Consider the following 23,151-nt stretch of genomic DNA (forward strand, 5'->3'; position numbering starts at 1 on the left):
GGCCCCAGGAAGTTCAAACCAGAGAGGGCATAAAACCCAGGGACTCCCTGCGTCTCACCTTTTTCTGTTCAGGAACTCAAACCATGTGATCCTGTCCACCATTAAACCATCTTTCCAAGCAGTCTCCATGTTTCCAGTGTCTTTTTCTCCACTTGGAGCTGAACTCAGAAGGATATTTCTTCCTACACCTGTTAACTCATATATGCTTGACAAATCAATAAATTAAAAAAAAAGCATGTGTTTTAATATTATTGCATCATCTTATCAATGCTAGCCTTTAGGGATTCTTTTACTACCTCGTAGGTTTTATTGTCAGGATTGAAATGATTGTAGCTCTTAAATTGCTGTTACTTTTTATTGATATGCCCAAAATAAAGACTTTTATGCAGCCCAGACTCAGAAATTTCATGAATCAAGGCGATGCCCGATCAACCCTATTTAAATACAGCCTTCTGTGTTTAATGTTTTGACGTCAGGCCAGTTTACGATGCCACTAATTACCGGGCGGCGATGATATTTCTTCTTATTGTTGTTGTTGCGCTTCTTCTTCTGCAAAGCCAGCACTTGTCACAAGCGCTCTACATGGGGGCGGGAAAAGAATGCTAAAACAGCCAATCTGCCCGAAGCCTCCCAGGGATGATTGAAATCCCAACTCTCCTCCAATAGGATCCGCTGATGTTCACTGTGCTGCCTGGAACACACGCGGAAGTATGTTCACTTGTGATAGGACGAAAGGGACAGCTGATGCTCGGAGCCAATAGGGAGAGGGATTGCTCTGGGGTCTCAAGATGGCAGCGCGCAGGTTTCCGAGGAAAGGGAAAGGGGCCGGGATGGAGTGAGCCCCGAACCTTTCGGCCTTGGTCGGAGAAGAGATCGGGACCCGCCGGTCGAGGTCCGGCATCGGATCCTATTGCCCTTTCGCCGCTCAGAAGAAGGGCTATGAGGTGACGGGAAGATGGCGAGCGACGCGGGGAAGAAGCAGTTTTGGAAGCGGAACGCGTCTCGGGTGCCGGGCAGGTAAGCAGGCGAAAAGTTGAGGGGTGACTAAGCGGAGCGTGTAAGGTAGCCGGGCTCTACGGGGCTTCTTCTCCCCGGGGTGAAAAGTAGGTGGGCGTTTTCATTTTGAGCAAGAGGCACGACGGTGTATCGCGTCTACTTCTCTGCCTCCTCGTTTCTCGAGGCGGTCGGTTCCGCAGGATGTGAAGCGATGACTTTGGAAACGGATTGGCGGGGTGGGGGTGGGGTTTTTGGCAGAAGCCGGGCCTTGAGGGCGAGGGCGGCGGCGATTGTTGTTCGGCCCTGGCCCTACAATGGTAACAGTAACAGAGTTGGAAGGGACCTTGGAGGTCATCTAGTCCAACCCCCTGCTCCCGCAGGAGACCTGTACTAGGGATTCGAACCGCCGAACTTTCTGATCGACAAGTTCGGTGTTTTAGCCACTGAACCACCTAGTCAGGTGTTGAGCTTGCTCGAAGTACTTTGCCGATGTTTCCCTGTGAGAAACGAGGACCTGGCAGGGCGGTTGGAGCAGTAACTAGCAGAGGTGAGGCTTTATGATGATCTTACTGGGCTGAACCCGTTGCCTTTAAATCAAGAGTAAAGTTATCAGTTAAATAATGTTTTAACACAGCCATTCAGAGCGAAGGCATCTCTCTCGGTGTCTGTGCTTGGATCTGTTATTCGTTTTCTGCTGATAGATATTCTGAAAGTATTGCCCAGAAATTAGATATGTGTTTGGCCACTGTGGTGTTCTTCTCATGGTAGAACTGATTAGATAATAAAACAGGAATGGAGAATAAAGTGAAATGTTCTTATTGGATTCTGGAAAGTATCCCTAAATTCCGAGGGGGGGAGGGAAAGGCTTTTTATTTTTTATTTTCTAGCCTCATAATGGAGTGCTTTGGATTTTAATCTGAGAGGCCATTAAGTATATTTTGCATTTCTGTGACCTGACCTTCCTTTTTATGGGAAAGGAAGGGAAGGGAAGTTGTGTTTTAGGGGGAAAAATCTGATTCATAAATATCTCAGAGAGAAAGCTGGCTCTTTAAGTTTAGTTGGCAAAAATATTTTATACAAATTAGCCCTCCACTTACAGCCATTTGTTTATTGACTGTTCGAAGTTACAACAGCCTTGAAAATAAGTGAGTGACTTCTGTTTTTCACACAACTGCTGCAGCATCCCCCTGGTCATGTGATCAAAATTCCAAATTCCCTGCAACTGGCATGTGTTTATAACAGTTGCAATGTCCTGAGGATACCTTTTGTGACCTTCTGACAAGCAGAGTCAATGGGAAAGCCACAATCACTTAACAATTGTGTTACCAACAGTAGAGATCTTCATGTTTCTATAATCTCTCAGGAGATTATAGAAAGGGACACCTAACATTAGAACCATCGTTAAAAAGGCACAACAAAGAATGTTCGTCCTGCGTCAACTCAGGAATCTCAGATTGTCCAAGAACCTGCTGATACAGTTCTGCAAAGGAATTATTGAGTCTGTCATTTGTACCTCTATAACTGTCTGGTTTGGCATAGCAACCAGACAGGACAGGTACAGACTTTAATGGATAGTTAGGTTGCAAAAAATGGAAGGCAGGGTGGTTGCAGAAAAAAAATTATTGCAACTACCCTGCTTTCCATTGAGGACCTGCATACTGCATGAGCCAGAAAAAGGGCTGAGAAAATATCTACAGACCCCTCACATCCTGGATATAAATTGTTTCAACTTCTCACCTCAGGATGTTGTTGTAGGGCATTGCATGCCAAAACAAGTTTCTTTCCCCATGCCATCACTCTACTAAATGCCTAACTTCCACAGCACTGTTTAATGCAGTCTAGTCTAGTCTCTCTCTCTTTCTCTTTCTATTATTTCTCTTTCTATATTTCTATTTTTATTATTTCTAAATTCATATTTTTATTATTTCTATATTCTATTTTTCTAGTCCATTCACAGTTTCAGTGATTCACTTTACAACTGTGGCAAAAAACTTGTAAATGGGGCAAAATTCACTTAACTGTCTTGCTTAGTAGTGAAGCTAAGGCAAAAAAGTTAGACAAGCAGGAATAAATTCGATAATGTAGGATTTTGGGGGTTGAAAAATCACACAGTTTGTTGAATGTGGTCGCTGTAACTTTTCTGTTAAGGTGAAAAATCATACCTTCACATCCTTATCTGTGATGGAAAAGCAATCATCAGAACCTATTGTTATTAGGCAGTTACTATTTTCCCACAGAAAGACTTCAGACTGGAATTGGAATGTAGGAGGTATAGTTTTGTTGGGACTGCTTGGATTTCTTGATTACTGTGGAAGACTTCAAGCTAAAATTTAAAAGTCAATATTGAAGCATAGTTCGAATAGCTAGGAATAAATTTGCATTCAATGTTAGAAAGTCCTCTAGGAACATGAATGGTCAGAATTTTTTTTAAAAAAAATAATTTCTCCATTTCAGAATTAGAGAAGTTCACCTGGAAAATGACAGGCTTTTTGGAAAATCACAAATAAGGAATGGTGAAAGGAGCAGAGTAAGATAGCAGCAAACTTTTGAATTTGACTCAGTCTTATTAGAAAAAGATCTAGAGGCCAGTATTAATTGATGAAATGCAGGAAGCATTCCTGTAAGATAGTGATGAAACTGAGCATTAAAAGGATTCTAAAGGCAATTTGACCAGAAGATACTTTAGCCAAGAAATCTGGACATCAAATTGCTCTTCATGTAAAGGCAGCAGAAGGTGTTGACAACAAAAAAAGGTGTTATCCTGAAGGGAATTTAACTAGATACAACTTAAATTTTTCAGGTTTGTGAGAGGAACCATTAAAAACTTATTTGCTAGGAAAAATATTAAATGATTCTTATTATAACCAAGCTTTACATACATTGGAAGATATAAATATATTTAAGCAATTGCAGCTTACTGTATTGTAAATACATTTATTAAGGAACACTGTCACACTTTTCATCAAAACAGATTACTATATGTAGAGTATTGAGAGCAGTTTTGGGCCTATCTATAGAACTAAAATTATAAATTAGAGGGTTTATTTTAATGGTAGTAATTAAAGTTTTTTTTAAGTCCATCAAAGTGCTTCTTCAAATCACTGGTAGTGATTGTATGAACTTAGGTCTTACAGTTCTCAAACCTGGAAACAGTCTGTTGTTAAGAAATTAATATGTATGGACAGGTATTTCATAATTATCATACACACATTGCAATATAATAATATAATATAATACATACACACACTCAAACATGTCACAGTAGTTTGCAATACATAACTAACTGTTCTCAGAAAAACATTCTACCGTATTTTTCAGAGTATAAGATGCACCTTTCTCCCCCCAGAAAGAGGGTGAAAATCTGGGTGCATCTTATACTCCGAATGTAGCCCCGCCCAGCCTCACAAACAGAGATTTCAGAAGCTTCAGAAAAAAAGCCTCTGAAAGACTTTTATCTAAAATAATATGGCAAGCAACAAAAGAAGAATCAGTAAAGGTTCTAACCAAACTATGTTAACAAATCTGGAGAATGACACAATAACCAACAGATGGGAAGAGGTTAATCTGCATACCAATACCAAAGAAAGAAGATTAACAGAGTACAGATAGTCCTTCAGAATAAAAGCCTCTGAAAGAAGCTTCAGAAAGAAAGCCTCTGAAAGAAGCTTCAGAAAAAAAGCCTTTTTTTCTGAAGCTCTGTTTTGGAGGCTTTCAAAGGAAGAATTTTTTTCCCCCTGAAACAGAGTTTCAGAAGTTTCAGAGGCAGGAAAAAAAAAAAAAAGGCACAGAGCTCACAACCAATGAAACTGTTGCTAAAATTCACCTCTGGAAACAGCTGATTGGGGGTATTCCGGGAGGCCTATCCACCCACCAATCAGCTTTTTTATTTTCCTCCCCAAAAACTAAGGTGCGTCTTATACTCTGGTGCGTCTTATACTCCGTAAAATACGGTAGTTGCTAAATCTTTGATAGGAAGAGACTTCAGTTGAGTAAAGTATTTTTTCATAATAACTAGTTAATATTTTGAGAGGAATAAGCTTTGCTGGAAATATAAATTTGGAAGAGCAACAGATCATCGGATTACTATAAATCTGGATGATTTGCTTCACATAGTTCTTTATTTTGGAGAGGAAGAATGTTATGTCAGGTAGAATATAATATTTCTAAATTTTATCATGACAAATTGAGGTGAAGGTTTGGGATGAAGAATGGACTTGGATGTGGACAATAAACTTGTTCTTAGTATGATACCTTCCAGAGTAGTTGAATCTCCTCCATTAAATGATGATAACATCTACCAGAATAACTTCAGCAACTTTGTTGCGCCTGAAAGCATTTTAATAAATATGAGGTTCATCAAATCTCTTGCCTACTTTGGTATAATATAAATAAAAATTTTGTTAACTATTTCTGACATTTAGTTTTAAAAAAGATGTAGATTGTACATAATTTTCAGTGAAATAACATTATAAAATTAAAAAAATAAAAACGAATGTTCCATGAAAGAGTATAGTATATCCTTTCTTATAAAGTATACTGTATTTCAATTGCAACATTCAGTTATTGCATTTTAAAGTGAGGGTGAATCCGGATTGTTTCTGTGAACAAATTTCCTTGCCGAGTTTTATTGTCTCAGTAATAATGATACTTTGCATTCCGAATAACATAATTTATTAGTGCTTATGGAAGCAGCTAAATGGAGTACAAAGGTTTGCTGAGCATATTAGAAAGTCTTTACTTCAAACCTTGCATAGTAGTAAATTTACTAGCTGTCCAGGACCATATGTGACCTATAAGTAATGGGTTGGACACACTTGCTCTAAGTACTGTTCATTCTTAAGTCTTCTTCAAGAATAAATTAGTTTGGGGGGGGGACATTTTTATCAATTTGATTACTATTTTAGGAAACAAGTAATAACTTTAGAAAATGAGTGATAGAGTAGAAAATTACATCTACATTGATCCCACATTGGCTACATTGATTCTAGCCAATGGAGTGGATTGTAAAATATCTGTTCGCATATGGAAATGATTGTTTTCCTTCAAATTTCCTTTTCATCTGTGTTCACTTTCCATTTTCACATAATTCTTAAGGATTTCAAATAGTGCATTATCTAAAGCAAGAAGAACCTCTTCTATTAGATCTTGCCATTTGACTGGGCAGCTAACAGTCCATAAAAATAACAACAAAATATGCATGAGACAATATCTGTGCCAATAAATAAATTTTATACACACACACATACCTCTTATGTTACTGCAAATAACATAAGACTGATATTAAAGAATGACATTTCATGGGCTCGGACTAACCTTCTGACTCCCATGATCAGTAATGCAACCAGATCTTTAAGGCTTTCCAAAGGCCAACCTAATGTTAGCCTTTTGTGTGTATTAATATCGTGTAGTGTAGGCATTCGTTATAAAAATTAGTGTGCATCTTTTTTGGATGGTCTTTTTAACCAAATTACAAATTTTGCCGGTAGATTTTGTTCCTCCATTCAGAACTGGATGGTGATAAGTGCTTCCATGGAAGGTGAGATAGCCAAGTACTGTATTTTTCGGAGTATAAGACACACCTACTTTTTTTGGGGAGGAAAACAAGAAAAAGAAATCTGCCTCTGCTTCTGCCTCCCAGCAATTTTGCCTTGTTACAGCAAACAGCCTGCTTTACTTTCATTTTCGTTTTCAGCATAGCTTGATTAGCACAAGAAAAAAAAAATCTGCTCCAGCAATTTACCTCCTTGCAGCAAGCAGCAGAAGCCCGTACAAAACAGCTGAGAGTCGGGAGGCTGATCCAATCAACTTGTGCTAATTAGACTGTGCTGAAGCTGAAACAAGCTATTTCTTCTTGCTGCTTGCTGCAAGGAGATAACTGCTGGGAGGCAGAGGCCAAAGGGTGGGGGCCAGTGGGTGGGCAGGGCTACATTCGGTGTATAAGATGCACCTAAATTTTCACCCCCTTTTAGGGGAGAAAAAGGTGCGTCTTATACTCTGAAAAATACAGTAATTGTTTTCGTTTCTCCCCTTCTCCTTCTCCTTCTCCTTTCAGTGAGTATTTAGGGCTACCAGATCTGGAATCAAAAATCTGTTCTTTAGATACAGTAGCAGCACAGGGATATTGGATGCCTGAGTTCTTTGTTGCCATCTAGTGATTGCCCTGATTTTTGCACTCATAGTAGTCAGGCTCAGAATGTCCGTCTTCAAGGAAGGAAACAGTTGTATCATATTTCCAACTCTTTGTTTTCTTTGTCATCTTGGAGTTGGCGATGTAAAGCTCCAGTAATAACCTATAAGCTTCTCCATATTTTTAAAGTTGTTAGGATCCTTTCATATATGCTGTAATCGGTATAATTATGAACTCTGTATCATGAAACCTGCTATAGAAAATTATTATTGAATATGCCACATTCACATTTTGTGGACTCACTTCCAAAAGTATTAGAGACTTGCTGTAATTGAATTGAATGTTATTTCTCTTATTTTTTCTTTTTAGTATTCAACATGTATATGGAGCTCAGCATCCTCCTTTTGATCCACTGCTGCATGGAAAGTAAGTTTTTTTTTCCTTTGGGGACTGAGGGACTTTATTTTTGTGAAAATCACTGCCTTATCTTAAACTTGAGTAAATGCTTTAGTTGTAGTCCTATTCTGCTTCTTTCTGGCATAAGTGCCCTCATGAGTACAAGAGAATACCATTTTGGCTAGGTTAGCTTATTGAATGAATATTTAATGCCATGCATTTTAAAGAAATAAGTCAATCATTTCTCGTTAAAAACTTAGAGATACAAATAGCCTGATCAACTGAGTCATATTAACATTTTCAGTTGTAATGTTTAAACACAAAGTACCTTCATAATGTTTATAAATGACATTTACTATCTGTTCTATTATTGTATATAGCTTAAAAGGAACTGCAATATGCAGTTTTAACAGTGTATTTTTTCCTTTCCTTTATATAAACTGGTGAAATTAATTAATGGATTGTGTATTGTATTATCAATATACTACCCTGTTTCCCTGAAAATAAGATATCCCCTGATAATAAGCCCAATTGCTAAATTTTAGCATGTGCTAAAATAAACCCCCTTGAAAATAAGCCCTCCCCGAAAATATTTAAACACATGTGTAGCCGGTCCCCGCCATTTCCTCTGGTTAGGGTTAGGGAGAGAGAGCTGGAAATCAGGTAAGATGGCAAGAGGAGCCAAAATAATAAGACCTCCCCTAAAATAAGGCCAAGCGCTTATTTCGGGGTTCAAAAAAATATAAGACAGGGTCTTATTTTCGAGGAAACATGGTATTCAAACCATAACTGTAATCTTTAATTGGGCAAAACAATGCATTATAGGGCAAATCAAGGTACTTCATATGGGTTAACCTATAGAATGCATCCGAAATCCAGGACTGATGACTCTCATGGAACTGAAATTTGGCAAATTTTATAAAACATTTTATAACATAAAAACTATCATGAAACAATTTGCAACATAATACAAAATGTCATAAGGTATTTCCTGTGCTGTTGTTTGACTGTGCTATATAGTTCAAAATGGGCTATTTTGAAGGCAGATACATCACTGAATGTATCTCAACCTTTCCAGTAAAGGCAGTACACCAGAAGGTCTGTTGTTATTGAAGGCACTGAGGAACCTGGCAAGGAAATATGTTTGAAAGGATGCCCAAAAAGTTATGGATTGTCTACTTTAATTTAAAACTCTGCTCTATTGCTTGCAGTGCTCTGAATGGTGTTTTGCTTTTACTTTTGTGTTGTGAAACTGTAACTAGATTATTATTGCCATGAGTTCTCTGTTTCATTTGATTGCATAAAGGGAACAGAAATGAACAGGTTTTATGTACCAGCATGTGACTTATTCGCCATAAACACTTAGCCAAGAATCCTGGATTGTAAATTGTATGTGAATACTGCTCATTTCTTTATGTAAAACGAAAGCTTTGTGATTCGCTTTACTGATACTAATGCTGTATACTTTGCCTATTTCCAGACAGGAATCCTACTTTCTAACAAACAATAATTTGATGTTATATACAAACTATAATCTGGTTCACATTTATTTACTGCAATGGTTTCTTTTTCTTACTGTGAGAAATTGGGAAAGCATGTAGAACACTGTCTCATTCTTTTTCATCACAGTAAATATTATGGCATCATTTGGAAATATGCAAGCCATATTGTAGGACCTTGGAATGGCAATCTTACAGATTTACATTGCTCTATATGAAGGATGGGGGGACGCAGTGGCTCAGTGGCTAAGATGCTGAGCTTGTTGATCAAAAGGTCGGCAGTTCAGTGGTTTGAATCCCTAGTGCCGCGTAACGGGGTGAGCTCCCGTTACTTGTCCCAGCTTCTGCCAACCTAGCAGTTCGAAAGCACGTAAAAAATGCAAGTAGAAAAATAGACCACCTTTGGTGGGAAGGTAATAGTGTTCCGTGCGCCTTTGGCATTTAGTCATGCCGGCCACATGACCATGGAGGCTTCTTCAGACAGCCTGGCTCTTTGGCTTTGAAATGGAGATGAGCACCGCCCCCTAGAGTCGGGAACATATGTGCAAGGGGAACCTTTACCTTTTATATGAAGGATGCACATTCATCCATTGATCTTACTTTTTGTGAAGAGAAGCTGATCTGTTTTCTTCTAGTGAATTTACGGTGAACATCAGAATACATTCTGCTGATATGACTAGTCTTGTAAGACATCATGTCAGGTTGAGTAATAGTCCCGTCTGGACTATTGTAATGGTCTCTACATGGGGCTCCCTTTGAGAAGCACCCGGAGGCTCCAACTGGTCCAGAATGCGGCTGCACAAGTGATAATGGGGGCGACTCGTCGCTCCCATGTAACACCTCTCTTGCGCGAGCTGCACTGGCTCCCGGTGGTCTTCCGGGTGCGTTTCAAGGTGTTGGTTACCATCTTTAAAGCGCTCCATGGCTTAGGGCCTGGATATTTACAGGACCACCTGCTGCCACTGATTGCCTCCCACCAACTCATACGCTTCCACAGAGAGGGCCTCCTCAGAGTGCTGTCGGCCAAACAATGTCGACTGGCGACTCCCAGGGGGAGAGCCTTCTCTGTGGGGGCTCCTGCCCTATGGAACGAATTGCCCCCGGATATACGAAGGATCCCCAAACTCTGTGCTTTCCGTCGTGCGCTGAAGACCCTGTTATTCCAGCAAGCCGGTCTGATGGGACAATAATTTTAATTGGGTTTTAAATATGGGTTTTAATATGTTTTATAAGGGTTTTAGAATGGGAATTTTAAATTCGGCCAAAATTGAATTATTTTAATATGGTTTTTAAATTCGTCTTGTATATTGTTTTATTATGGCTGTTCACCGCCCTGAGTCCTTTGGGAGAAGGGCGGTATAAAAATATAATATAATATAATTAATTAATTAATTAAATAAATAAATAAATAAATAAATAAATAAATAAATAATGGATAGAGTTCAATCTAATTCATAGATCAGAAAAGTAAACAAAGGATCCTTACTGTGATAACACAGAAGATGTAGGATCCTAGTCATTCAGCTATCTCAGTTATAATAGATTTTTCAACAGTGCTTGCAGTTCCAAAGAGTATTGTGTAGTGTCTCAGGAGTGGCAATTCACTGTTTATGGCTGTTTTTTTAGTATTGGTAGTAAAAGTTTATAAAACAAAATTAAATATTATTTGCTCTTTAAGCGTCTACTGAAGTTTTAAATTTATTTGTTCATGCTGATGTCTGTTTTGATGCCTAACGTTTAAATTTCTCTTCATTTAATCCATAGTTTTCTTTCTTATATAACCAATGCTATTCTCACAATACTGGTGTTGCATGGTTAGACAAGGTCCCAGTTAGCATGTGGACAGTCATGAACCACTTAGAAATTCAGCAGATGCAAACACATATACTTACAATTACACTAAGTCAAGGTTAAACTCTCTTTTACGACCCTGTAAAGGTAGAGTCAGGGTGACTGGATGGAGCTGAGCATTTAACTGGCTGGATGTCCTTCCTGATGCCAGGTGGAGTTTGCAGCAAATATTTTAGGAGAGAAACATTTGCCACTACCTATAATTGAACTCTCAACCTTCTGAGTGGGAGGCGAGTGTCTTCAGCACTAAGCCACCTCACCACTCACCACTAAGTCAAAGTTGATTACCTAAAAATAAAGTAATAAACCAATAGTATATTGAAAATTAAAAATTGTAGATTACTTCCCTGAGATCTATACATATCTAAAATAAATGCCTAAACAAATATTAAGGGGCAAAAATCCAAGCTATTTGTTGCAGGATGCCTTTAATAAGGTATGTTATAATCATAATCATTACAGATAATTGTGGAATTGCCTGCTGTCTCTTGCATAACTTTTCTGTGGTGTTGTTTTTTGGTATGTAATTAGTACTTGGGTTTGCATGCTCCAATAACTGGCAGTATGTTGGGCAAGGCGTTGACTTGCTTGATGCATAATACTCTATTATTTGCAAATAGCAATGCTCAAGTATTACACAACTTTAAATGAACTGCTTAGTATGTCTTAGTTTGAATGAGTCTTGTCATTGTTGTATCTGCACCAACTGTCATTAATGCAGATCAGAATTCAGAATAAGGTTGCAAGCCCAGCTTAACCAGAAAACGGGTGTTGGCCTACCTGACACACCCCTTTTCTGGAGGGGAGGAGAGACTCCAGGCCAGTGGTGAAATTTAAAATTTGTTACTACCGGTTCTGTGGGCGTGGCTTGGGGGGGGGTAATGTGACTGGGTGGGCATGGCCAATTTTTTTTTTTAACTTTTAAAACTATTTTTTCTACAACCTCTTCGGCGAAGAGGTTGTAAAAAAAATGCTTTCAAAAGGCTCTGACGATCCAAGCTGAGTTGCCTGATCAGCAGAGGCTTTTTAAAAAACCTCTGCAGATCAGGCAACTCAACTTGGATCGTCAGAGGCATTTTTTTTTTAATTTATTTTTAATTTGATTTATATGCCGCCCTTCTCCGGAGACTCAGGGCGGCTTACAGTGCGTTAAGCAATAACCTTCATACTTTTGTATATTTATACAAAGTCAGCATATTGCCCCCACAAACTGGGTCCTCATTTAACCTACCTTAGAAAGGATGGAAGGCTGAGTCAACCTTGAGCCTTGGAGAGATTCGAACCAGCAGTAAATTGCAGGCAGCTGTGTTAATAACAGGGTGCTTTAAACCACTGTAGTACCAAGGCTCAAAGAAAAAAAGGGGTTTTTTTCGTTTAAATTCCTCTGCCGATCCAAGCTCTAACGATCCAAGCTCTGACGATCAGGCAACTCAGGGCTGCCTGCATGTTAGGCAGTTGTATTAACCTCTGAGCCACAAGTTCAAATCCAAGTAAGGGTATGGCTAGCTGATGAGAGCTAAATAACTTGAAACAGATCTATACTAGTCTCCCTTTATTTATTTATTTATTTATCAGTGAAATATAAATTTGGTATAAAATGCAGAGTGCTCTGTAAGGATTTTTGGAAGATTTTAAGCTAGGATTTTAACCAGAATTTTAAACATTTTAACTAACTTATTTAACATGACGCGGGAAAACACCCGAGATTTTAATTTTTTGCATATACACACCCGCGAAAACTTAAGACAATATATATATATATGTATGTGTGTGTGTGTGTGTGTGTGTGTGTGTGCATGGTATTTTATGCATATAAATTATTATATGTCAAACGTTTTTAAAAACAAACTCTGTCTTCTGATTTAGCTGTTTTCATATTGTGTTTTTAAATCCACATCTCATGTCTGTGAAGTCCAGCATTATATTGGAACAGTCTGAGTCTGTAACATATCTGATTGGTACTGTTTGTGATAATTCCAGCTGGCATGACAGAGAAGTTTACTTTGCACAATGGTTATTCAGGTTGAACACAAACAAAGCCTAAGAAGACCATGAGTTCTTGAGGAGGACTTTTTGCTGCAGTGTTAATACCTGTACATAATTGTTACTTAAAAATTGTTAATTGAGAACGGTCTCTACTTTTTCTCTTTTTGCTCGTTTTATTTTAACAGCTACAACTGACTAAATGAAACATTATGGAAATTCTGGGCAGCCATTTTGGACAGCCATTTGTCCAGAAGAGTCTCCTGGGGGGGTTGGACTACCGTGTTTCCTCGAAAATAAGACCCTGTCTTATATTTTTTTGAACCCTGAAATAAGTGCTTGGCCTTATTTTTGGGGAGGTCTTACTATTTTGGAGCGTGTGGAGCAAGATGGGGCTCCTCTTGCCGTCTTACCTGATTTCCAGCTCTGTCTCCCTAACCCTAACCAGAGGAAATGGCGGGAACCGGCTGCGCATGCGGTTAAATATTTTCAGGGATGGCTTATTTTTTTGGGGGGAGGGCTTATTTTACCACATGTGCTCAAAAGCCCAATTGGGCTTTTTATCAGGGGATGTCTTATTTTAGGGGAAACAGGGTAGAAGACTTCCTAGGTCCCTTGCAATTCTGTTATTCTATTATTGTCAAAATGACATCCTCATCTGCTTGCTTTTTCATCAGAAATATATCCCTTTAGTCAGCTTGAATTTTTTCCTTAATTAAATTTTACAGTAATGAACGTATTAGTAAAAGTTGTTTGTTTGTTTTGTTTGTTTTTTTTAAACAGTTTAAAACAAGGACCCAAGCCTCCTACGACCCCAGTAAAAACAAAGAAAGTCAGCACATTTCAGGAATTTGAAAGCAACACGAGCGATGCCTGGGATGTAGGGGAAGATGATGACGAACTTTTAGCGATGGCTACAGAAAGCCTCAACACGGATGTAGTCATGGAAACGGCCAACAGAGTAATTCAGAATCACAGTAAATTACAAGAGCAGCACAAATTGCAGGAGGAACAGATAGAAAGGGAACAGCCCCAGAAAATTTCAGACTTGCCTTCAGCTGGATGTGGTGACAACAGACTGGTTAAATCTGTCAGTGAAACAAACGCATCAAGTTCTGCAGGTATATTACACTTGAGAAACTCAATTGCTGTCCTGTGCTTCCCTGCCCAAATGCAACAGTTGTTCCTGAGCATCCAATTGAAAGGTCATGCTGATTTTCCAAAAAGAAAGTTGGAAAATGGTTAATAGCTCAATTCCGATACTGTGGATATTGAATTTATTATCCTGACTTACATGGAAACTAATCCCTCTTAGCTCTCCGGAGACATTCCTCTGGTAGGAGAAATGGGAAAAAACTATTTTTATTATTTTCAGTATGAGAAAACTGTTAAATAATGGATTTCTATATAAAATAGCAGCACTGTACTTTCTTGTTATAAGTAAAATACTTCCTGTCTTATAAAAGGAAATTCCAATGTGGTACTCCTTAGTTTTTCCCATTCACTTCTTGACAAGCATGAGGTTAATGGCAGGATAGATCTATTCTTATATCTCTTTTGGAGGTAAGGGGATAAATATTGCTATTTGTAGTCAAAGGTTTCTTGAAAATACATAGTAATACTGTATAGGTAGTCCTCCACTTATGACCACAATTGAGCCCAAAATTTATATTAAACATAATTTAATGTTCAACAATTTATGTTGAAACATTTGGCCCATTTTATGACTTTTCTTGCCACAGTTGTTAAGTGAATCACTGCGGTTGTTAAACTAGTAACACGGTTGTTAAGTGAATCTGGCTTCCCCATTGACTTTGCTTGTCAGAAGGTCGCCAAAGGGGATTTACATGACCCTGGGACACTGCAACCGTCATAAATATGAACTAGTTGCCAAGCATCTGAATTTTGATCACATGATCATGGGGATGTGGGAAAGGTTGTAACTGAAAAGCGGTCATAAGTGAATTTTCTCAGTGCCATTAAAATTTTGAACAGTCACTAAATGAACTATTGTAAGTCAAGGACTACCTGTGTGCGTGTGTTTGTGTATGCAGGAAAAGATATAAAATATATTTTCTTTCCCCCATTTCAGATTTAATCGACTTTATGCCTTGTTTCCCCTGTTACATTTTCTAGATGACACTAATGGAAATACTTCTGTGCCAAGATCTCAGTCTCTTCCACAAGCCTCTACACATGCACTTACTGGTGGGGTGGCAGATAATGCCTCGGGTGTTCATGTATTATCTGAAAGAGAAGCATTGCGATTAGATAAATTCAAACAGCTTCTTGCTGGCCCAAATACAAACCTTGGTAAGTATTCATAAACATTAAACAGCACGTTAGATTAAGGTCTCTTAAATTTGTTGTGAGAAAAGAGTAGGTGTTTGCTCTTTCCTAAAATGCATATTGGAATCCTTTCACTGCCTTCTACTCGGTTTAATTCCTTTGGCTTAATGGAAAGATTAGGTGGTCTATTTCAGTACCCCTCCAAGGATTTTAACTGTAAGCCTATTGTTGAGCTTTTGTTGTCAGATCGTATCAATATTAGAGCGGCATTGCAGTTTTAAGGATGTCTGGCTTAAATTTCCTCTAAAATGGCTTGGGAAAGAATAAAAACAATATTATAGGGATAGGAGAAAGATTTTAACTGCATTCTCCAGAGATCTCATTTCTAGGTAGGTTATACTCTTCCCAGACCTTCAAGCAATTGTTTGGTAGCCAAAAGGAATCCAATTTCTTCTTGTTATAATAAAGCGTGCCTGTTAATTAAACAGGCATAAGAAAATTTGAAAGCCAGAATTTTGCAGGCATCCTGCTTGCATAATTTTACTTACAAAGAGCGTCCTTCTTTTTAATTTCTGCATAGGGAGATGTTTACATTTTTTATCCATATTCAGAGACATGGATGGAAAATGAGTCTACATTTATAAGTATCTTGGTCTATTTTTCTCTGGTGGTTTTCTTTAATTACCATAGGTTCTGAAACAGTAGATTTCATTGGCATGAGCAATTCATGATGTCAATCATACTTTAGATATTTGTTAGATAAAGAGATTCCTGAGTCCCCATCATAGCCCTGGTCTAGAATTGCACCAGCTATTGAACTGCTCTGAATATATTCCTGATTAGTTAAAAGATATATTGGTGATGATGACAAAGAAGAAGAGCCTGAGTGGCGTAGAAGGCTAATGCCTCCTACTAAGGGAGCATTTAACATCCAGCTGCCTGCAATTACTGCGAGTTCAATTCTCACCAGGCTCAAGGTCGACTCAGCCTTCCATCCTTTCTAAGGTGGGTAAAATGAGGACCCGGTTTGTGGGGGCAATAAGCTGACTTTGTATAAAATATACAAAAGTATGAAGGCTATTGCTTAACGCATTGTAAGCTGCCCTGAGTCTCCGGAGAAGGGCGGCATATAAAAATTAAATAAATAAATAAATAAATAAATACATACATACATACATACATACATACATACATGGAGCAGTAAAGAAAAGTATTCCTTGGCAGGAGTTTTTTTTTTTCATTCACCCTGAAACAATGAAAGCTCCATCTGTATGTTTTATGTTAAAGACGGAAACATTTTCACATATACACATGCAAAAAATACACATACTGGGTTTTTTTTAGTAAACAGGAACAGGAACACATTTCAGCTTTGTAGATATGTCAGTTTTAGGAAACTTTATCTGTTTTCCAAACAAATGTGGAGGGGAGGAACTGTCATTAAAAATTATCACATAAACCCATAGGTAGCTTTCTTGACATATACAGGGAAGATACTTATCAATTGATGCATCATCCCATATTTTATAAGACTTGCTTGGGATAGTGCTCTTTTTCATAAAGAATTTGAAAATACATCATATTTTTTATTGCAATAGAGAGTAATGGAATAGAAGTGTAATGTGGCAGACTAACATTTCATTATATTTTTGGATTGCTGCCTTTGCTAATTGTTGAACTGTAGTAGTGGTCTACTTTGTACTTTTGCTCTTCTTATTACAACATTCTTACGAAAGTACTTTTTGAAACTATTTGAATTAAATAAGAATACCTCATTCTGTGCCATTTTTCTTTTGTGACAAGCCATTTCTTTATCCTCTCACCTTTGATCCCTCTCTAGATTAGACAGTTTATCCGTTGATAACCAGGCATTGATGTTTACTTTATTCCCAAGTTAAACACAGAACATCAAAAAAAAATTTACACATATTTCACTTGCAATTTTTGCAGCTGCTGTGTTTTGCTACCATGTTTCCCTGAAAATAAGAGCCAACTGGAAAATAATCCCTAGCATGATTTTTTCAGAATGCTCATATTAAGCCCCAGTTAAGATCATCAGCCAGATGGATGTATTCAGTACTGTATTTCCCTGAAAATAACACCTAACCAGAAAATAAGCCCTAATGAGTCTTTTAGAGCAAAAATTAATATAAGACCCGGTCATATTTTTTGGGGAAACGCTGTACTTATCCCTGCTAGGCTCACTCTTTAACTCTTTTTCAGCATATATGTCATATTAATTAACAAATCCAGATGTTAAAGAAAATTCAGAGGTGTGGAAGGTTAGGACACCATATACCATACAGCATATAAAGATTGTGGAAAGATATGATACAATCTAGGAACAAGAACCTATTTAGACAGCTATTGGAATTTGGGGAAAAATTATAAAAGAAAACTGAATTCAATATTAGAATGCTGGATGAGACTCAGAAGTATGTCTGGGTTTGAAATTTCTGTATATTATATTGGAGCTTTAATATACCTCTGTCAACTTTTGTGGCAATGGAAAGTATCCCACTCTAAGTACTCTATGAAACATGGTAACATGGTAAATTATATCTATTTTTAGATATTACTTATTTTATGTTAATAGCACAACATAGAAAGCTAGCAATTAGACTGTAACCAAGTTTGCAATGCTTTACTGAAGAGAAAAAAATTAGCCTTTTTGAAAAACAACAATAACCCTTAACCATAGCCGTACTATTTCGGCTAAACTATTACAGACATGAGGTCATAGTGACCTCTCTAGCTACTGGCCGTAGTCCAGGTAATTGACTACAATATTGTGACTAGTGGTTCTGGATCTATTGCTTCCAAAAGGTGCAGAAGACCATTTGAATTTATTCTTTCCTTATAAATTATTGCACGACGTAGATTCTACTTGGTCATCAATTTCATCAGGAGCTTCATCATTGCTGATGTCAGAATCGGCGGTGGCTGCGGTGGGTTCCTCATTGTCCATTACAAAATTTTCGTTGCAATCTCATTCCACTTCACTCAGATCACTCTCTGCTTCTCCATACCATTTTAGAACAGTTTGGGTCAACAAATCATACTCTTTTTGGCAGAAAACGTGGCCCCGACATTTTAAAAATTATATATGTTAACAAAGATCTGTGGACAAAATGACCACAATTCAAATTCACCAAATAACTTACGTAAGAGCGATGCTGCATACACTCTTATTGGGAAAACAAAAGCTATTCACAACCAGAATGGTCCATTTCTAAAAATAGTGGTTTTCCAAACATTTTGGAAAATCGTTGTGCTCACTATAACCGCAGGTCTGTGGTTAAGGGATCACAAAATCCTATCCTCTCTCATAAGAAAGTGCTAGTCATGTGGGATATTTGAAAGGCCTTGTCTCCTGCGTGAGGACTGAGAAGGGTGCATGAGAGAACTATAAGTGTGTAAGGGAAGAAGAACATATATTTGTATGTGTGCATGAGGAAGCGGGGCACAAGAAGCAAGCAAAGCAGCAAGGCATCTTGTGATTTTATATCCATATATGAAATTGTTCTGTATCTTATTTGGGAAATTTGGGAGCAAATATTGAATTGTTGTTTAAAACTCCCCAAATAAGCTAACCTTGAAAAAACAATAAATATCTATAAATGCCACCCCAATTTCCTGAATGGGAAAGATATTCCATGAAGCACTAAAGCTGTGTAGATCAGCGATGTTCCTATATTTCAACAATTCCCATTTCTCTTGGTAGCCACTCATATTTCAAATTTTCTCTTTAATGGTCTTCTACACAATCTGTGTTGTCATTCAGTGATTAATCTGTGTGGTGCTGTTTTTGTTTCGTTCACATCTCTCTTTCATCTATTTTACTAGAACATTTTGTACTTCAGCTAAGTTCTTTCGGTTGAAGATTGTTTTCCAAGAATATAATGTATTCAACATGCTCCATTTGTCTGATACTTCCTAATTTCTGAATCCATTCAGGAAAAAATAAATGCAGTATTGACATGGGTTCTTAAAAATACGTATAACAGAACTGTCTTTTTTATTTTTTTAAAAAAAGCAGTTACTCTGTTTACCCATAGCAATATCAAACCATTTATTAGATCAATCTCCGTGCTGTTTAACTTCTCAGATACTGTTGGGGGAGCTGCAGTTCCATGAATCTGCATCGTTTTAGAAGAATATTCTAGTTCTTTGGAGTTAAATTATGCTAAGATTTTTATTTCATAAGAATTTGAAGCTTATAAATCTAGTTTATCATGTCCATCATTTAATTGTTCATTCAAACCACGTTACGATTTATAGTCTCTCAGTGAAGTAACTGTTTTGTGTCAAAAGATAAATAATGCATGAGCAAAAATTGTGGGTTCCCTTAAAATTATACAGCCAGAAATATTATGCTTAAAGGGAAATAATAGAAGAATGCTTTTGTGTTTTGAGCAAAATATTGCGTGTAGTTAGTTGCTTAGTTTTCAGCAGGCCTCCAGGCCAGCAATGACTCCTATTTGAAGCGGAGTCTAATTTTTGATAATAGCAGAGGACCAAATCTCCATGGTAAAAGTGTAGTTCGTTGATATTTATTCCATTGTAATTGTATTGTGTTAACTGAAGGTTGCTGAATTGAAACAATATATGAGTGTATCCAGTTCGGGCTGGAGAAATGTTAGAGATAGGTAAATTATATCTGTTTTAATTAAATGTAAATGCTGACGATTTCCAAGAGGTTACAGATAAGGCATACATTTTATATACTGTCTTGGATATTTTCTAGAACCTAGCGATATGCTCGAGTTGTTCGAATGGCGCTCTTGATACTGAAATAGCCAAAGGTCAATCTGTTTTACCAGAAGGAAGAATAGGCATGCTTAAAGTGCTCCCTTTATGAGCTTTCCTTCGTGGAAAGAAGAAAAATTCTTGTATCACAAGAGTGGCAATACTTCATTGCTTCAGGGAAGCCCGAGATTGTGTTCTTGATGTGGTAGGATTTCATTAAAAAAAATCAGTAGTTATTGGGATGAAAAATTATTTTGTTCCTCCACATTAATTGGTTAATTATGACTCCATCGTTTAAATAAGAGGTTAGGAATTTTTGTGTTTGATTGTCTTTTGATCTGGTGCTTCTTTTTCTTTCTGGAAAAGTAGTTTTAGTGACTGCCTTAATGGTGTAATATATTCCATATACAGTAACAGAGTTGGAAGGGATCTTGGAGGTCATCTAGTCCAACCCCCTGCTCACGTACTAGGGATTTGAACCTCCAAACCGCCGACCTTTCTGATTGACAAGCTCAGTGTCTTAGCCACTGAGCCACCTAGTCAGGCAATCTTACTTTCTGTCTTTTTAGTAGCTGTCTTGCGCTTTTCACGCGAGAACTTAAAATATATTTTCTGGACTACTTGATGTTCTCTTGAGCTTGATTGTTTGCTTTGCGGACATTTCATTACCTGACTAGATAACACCATCAGCGAACGGCAAGCAAACAAACTAGGCTCAGAGAGCACCAAGGACTCCACGTTCAACCCTGAATTACGTATGTTCTATTCTATTGAAACCTGCCTTGCCTAAAATCAAATTGGTTAAATAGACGTGCAAACAATTACATGATAGAATGAGTCTTGTTTGGTTCCTGGGTCATGTTTGTGCTTGTTGCGTGATCTAGAACAGAACATGGGAACTAGTCTTACTGAAGTTAAAGGCCATATACCAATGTTTCTCAACCTTGGTAGCTTGAAGATGGGTGGACTTCAATTCCCAGAATCCCCCAGCCAGCAGCGCTGGCTGGGGGATTCCGGGAGTTGAAGTCCACCCATCTTCAAGCTACCAAGGTTGAGAAACACTGCAATATAGTAACCTATGAAAATACAGTAAAGTCTGTTTGCCGTTAAAAGAATAGTATTTAGCCTATTTTTAATTAAGCCAGTTGCTCAAGGAGATATTTGCCTTTTAAGCCTTGCATAGAAAAGAATATACACCAATGCAAACAACTCAAAGAGAAAATAAATGAAGATCCCTTTTCTTTCTTCTTTCCCGTCTCCTTACAAAGAACCTTAAAAAAGTAACTACAGGCAGTCCTTGACTTATGACTACAATTGAGCCCAGAATTTATGTTGCTAAGTGACAACTTCGTTAAGTGAGTTCTGCCCCATTTTACGACCTTTCTTGTTACATTTGTTAAGTGAATCATTGCAGTTGTTAAATTGGTAATAACAGTTGTTCAGTGAATCTGGCTTCCCATGAGCCCAGGACGCTGCCATCGTCATAAATATGAACCAGTTGTCAAGCATCCGAATGTAAATCACGTGACCATGGGGGTGCTGCAATGGTTGTAAGTGTGAAAAATGGTCATAAGTCTCAATTTTCGGTGCCATTGTAACTTTGGTCGCTAAATGAACTGTTGTAAGTTGAGGACTAATTGTACTGTGTTGAATGAGCCAAAACATCTAATGCTCTTCTTCTTGCAATATTTACCCGAAGATTTGGCTTCTCTGGTTGCTGTTCAGCAACTTGCATTCAATGGCATTCTGAATGTTCCTTGAAGTCACCGTTCATATACCAGTAGCACTCACATTCTCATTGGCTCTCTTTTACATAGGGAGCAACTGTACCAGAGGTGGGTTTCAGCAGGTTCTGACCAGTTCTGGAGAACTGGTAGCAGAAATTTTGAATAGTTCCGAGAACCGGTAGTAAAAATTCTGACTTGCCCCACCCCCATCTATTCTCTGCCTCCGAAGTCCCATCTGATCGGGAGGAAATGGGGATTGTGCAGTATCCTTCCCCTGGAGTGGGGAAGGAATGGAAATTTTACAGTATTCTTCCCTTGCCATACCCACCAAGCCACTCCCACCAAACCATGCCACGCCCACCAAGCTACACCCACAGAACCGGTAGTAAAAAAATTTGAAACCTACCACTGATCTGTACCTCTGTAACAATTGTGATTAGGAAACGAGCAGACTTTTCAAAAGCAAACTATGATGCTTTTTGAGATGAAACATGTTGATTGTAGGATCTGCTTCCCCGGTCCCTAAAGGAAGCAGTCATAAGACCTCTATTGTAGAATTTCTGTCTTGACCTGTATAGCTGTAGTTCACATATTAAATTTCATGGAAAAAAAGGTGGTGACTTGAATGATATTATTTCTAGACATATTTTAAAATCAGACTTTGAAGTAAGTTGAAGCACTGAAAACATTCTGATCATTTTCACAGATGACTTATACACAAAAAATAGACAGGTTCCAAAAAAAGCAGAGTTCAGGACATTTATTTTCTCTGGACCTGTTGGTGGCTTTCAAAATAATCAACTGTGGTACCTGATGAGACATCTGTGGGATTGGACGTTGGGAACACTGTTTTATACATATTCTATTTCTCCTCGGGACATTGGTGGAGTTGGAGGCTACTATCCAGTTCCTAGGCTGATATGCCCCATACAAACCACTTGTGGGGATTGAGCTGGACCCATTTGAAACGTTTGGAAAAACTCAGATTTAAGGAATTGATATTCAGTGGTTATTTACATTCTAAGTAGAATAGAATAAGATAGGGGTAGGGGTAGGGGTAGGGGTAGGGAATAGAATAGAATAGAATAGAATAGAATAGAATAGAATAGAATAGAATAGAATAGAATAGAATAGAATAGAATAGAATAGAATAGAATAGAATAGAATTCTTTATTGGCCAAGTGTGATTGGACACACAAGGAATTTTATGTACAGTGAATTTTATGTACACTGACAGCATATGCTGTCAGTGTACATAAAAGAAAAGATCCATTCATCAAGAATCATAAGGTACAACACTTAATGATAGCCATAGGGTACAAATAAGCAATCAGGAAACAATATCAATATAAATCGTAAGGATACAAGCAACAAAGTTACAGTCATGCAGTCATAAGTGGGAGGAGGTGGGTGATAGGAACGATGAGAAGATTAATAGTAATAGTAATACAGACTTAGTGAATACTTTGACAGTGTTGAAATTATTTGTTTAGCAGAGTAATGGCGTTCAGAAAAAAAACTGTTCCTGTGTCAA

At 37.9% G+C, this 23,151-nt stretch overlaps 1 protein-coding gene across 2 annotated transcripts in view; it reads left to right on the forward strand.

Moving 5' to 3' along the window:
• The first annotated feature begins 790 nt into the window (after nucleotides 1-790).
• The window catches only part of TBC1D22A (TBC1 domain family member 22A), a 133,731-nt gene continuing 111,370 nt past the window's right edge, over nucleotides 791-23,151 (forward strand). For both annotated transcript variants that reach the window (XM_070947295.1, XM_070947296.1), the window contains exons 1-4: nucleotides 791-1,017; nucleotides 7,493-7,549; nucleotides 13,636-13,973; nucleotides 14,989-15,165. In XM_070947295.1, coding sequence (XP_070803396.1) covers nucleotides 956-1,017; nucleotides 7,493-7,549; nucleotides 13,636-13,973; nucleotides 14,989-15,165 — 634 coding nt within the window. In that variant the 5' untranslated portion in view covers nucleotides 791-955. The remainder of the gene's footprint in view (nucleotides 1,018-7,492; nucleotides 7,550-13,635; nucleotides 13,974-14,988; nucleotides 15,166-23,151) is intronic.

This window comes from Pituophis catenifer, unplaced genomic scaffold, assembly GCF_029215685.1.
Source record: "Pituophis catenifer annectens isolate HBS135680 unplaced genomic scaffold, rPitCat1.0.hap2 SCAF_7, whole genome shotgun sequence".
Lineage (NCBI taxonomy): Eukaryota > Metazoa > Chordata > Lepidosauria > Squamata > Colubridae > Pituophis > Pituophis catenifer.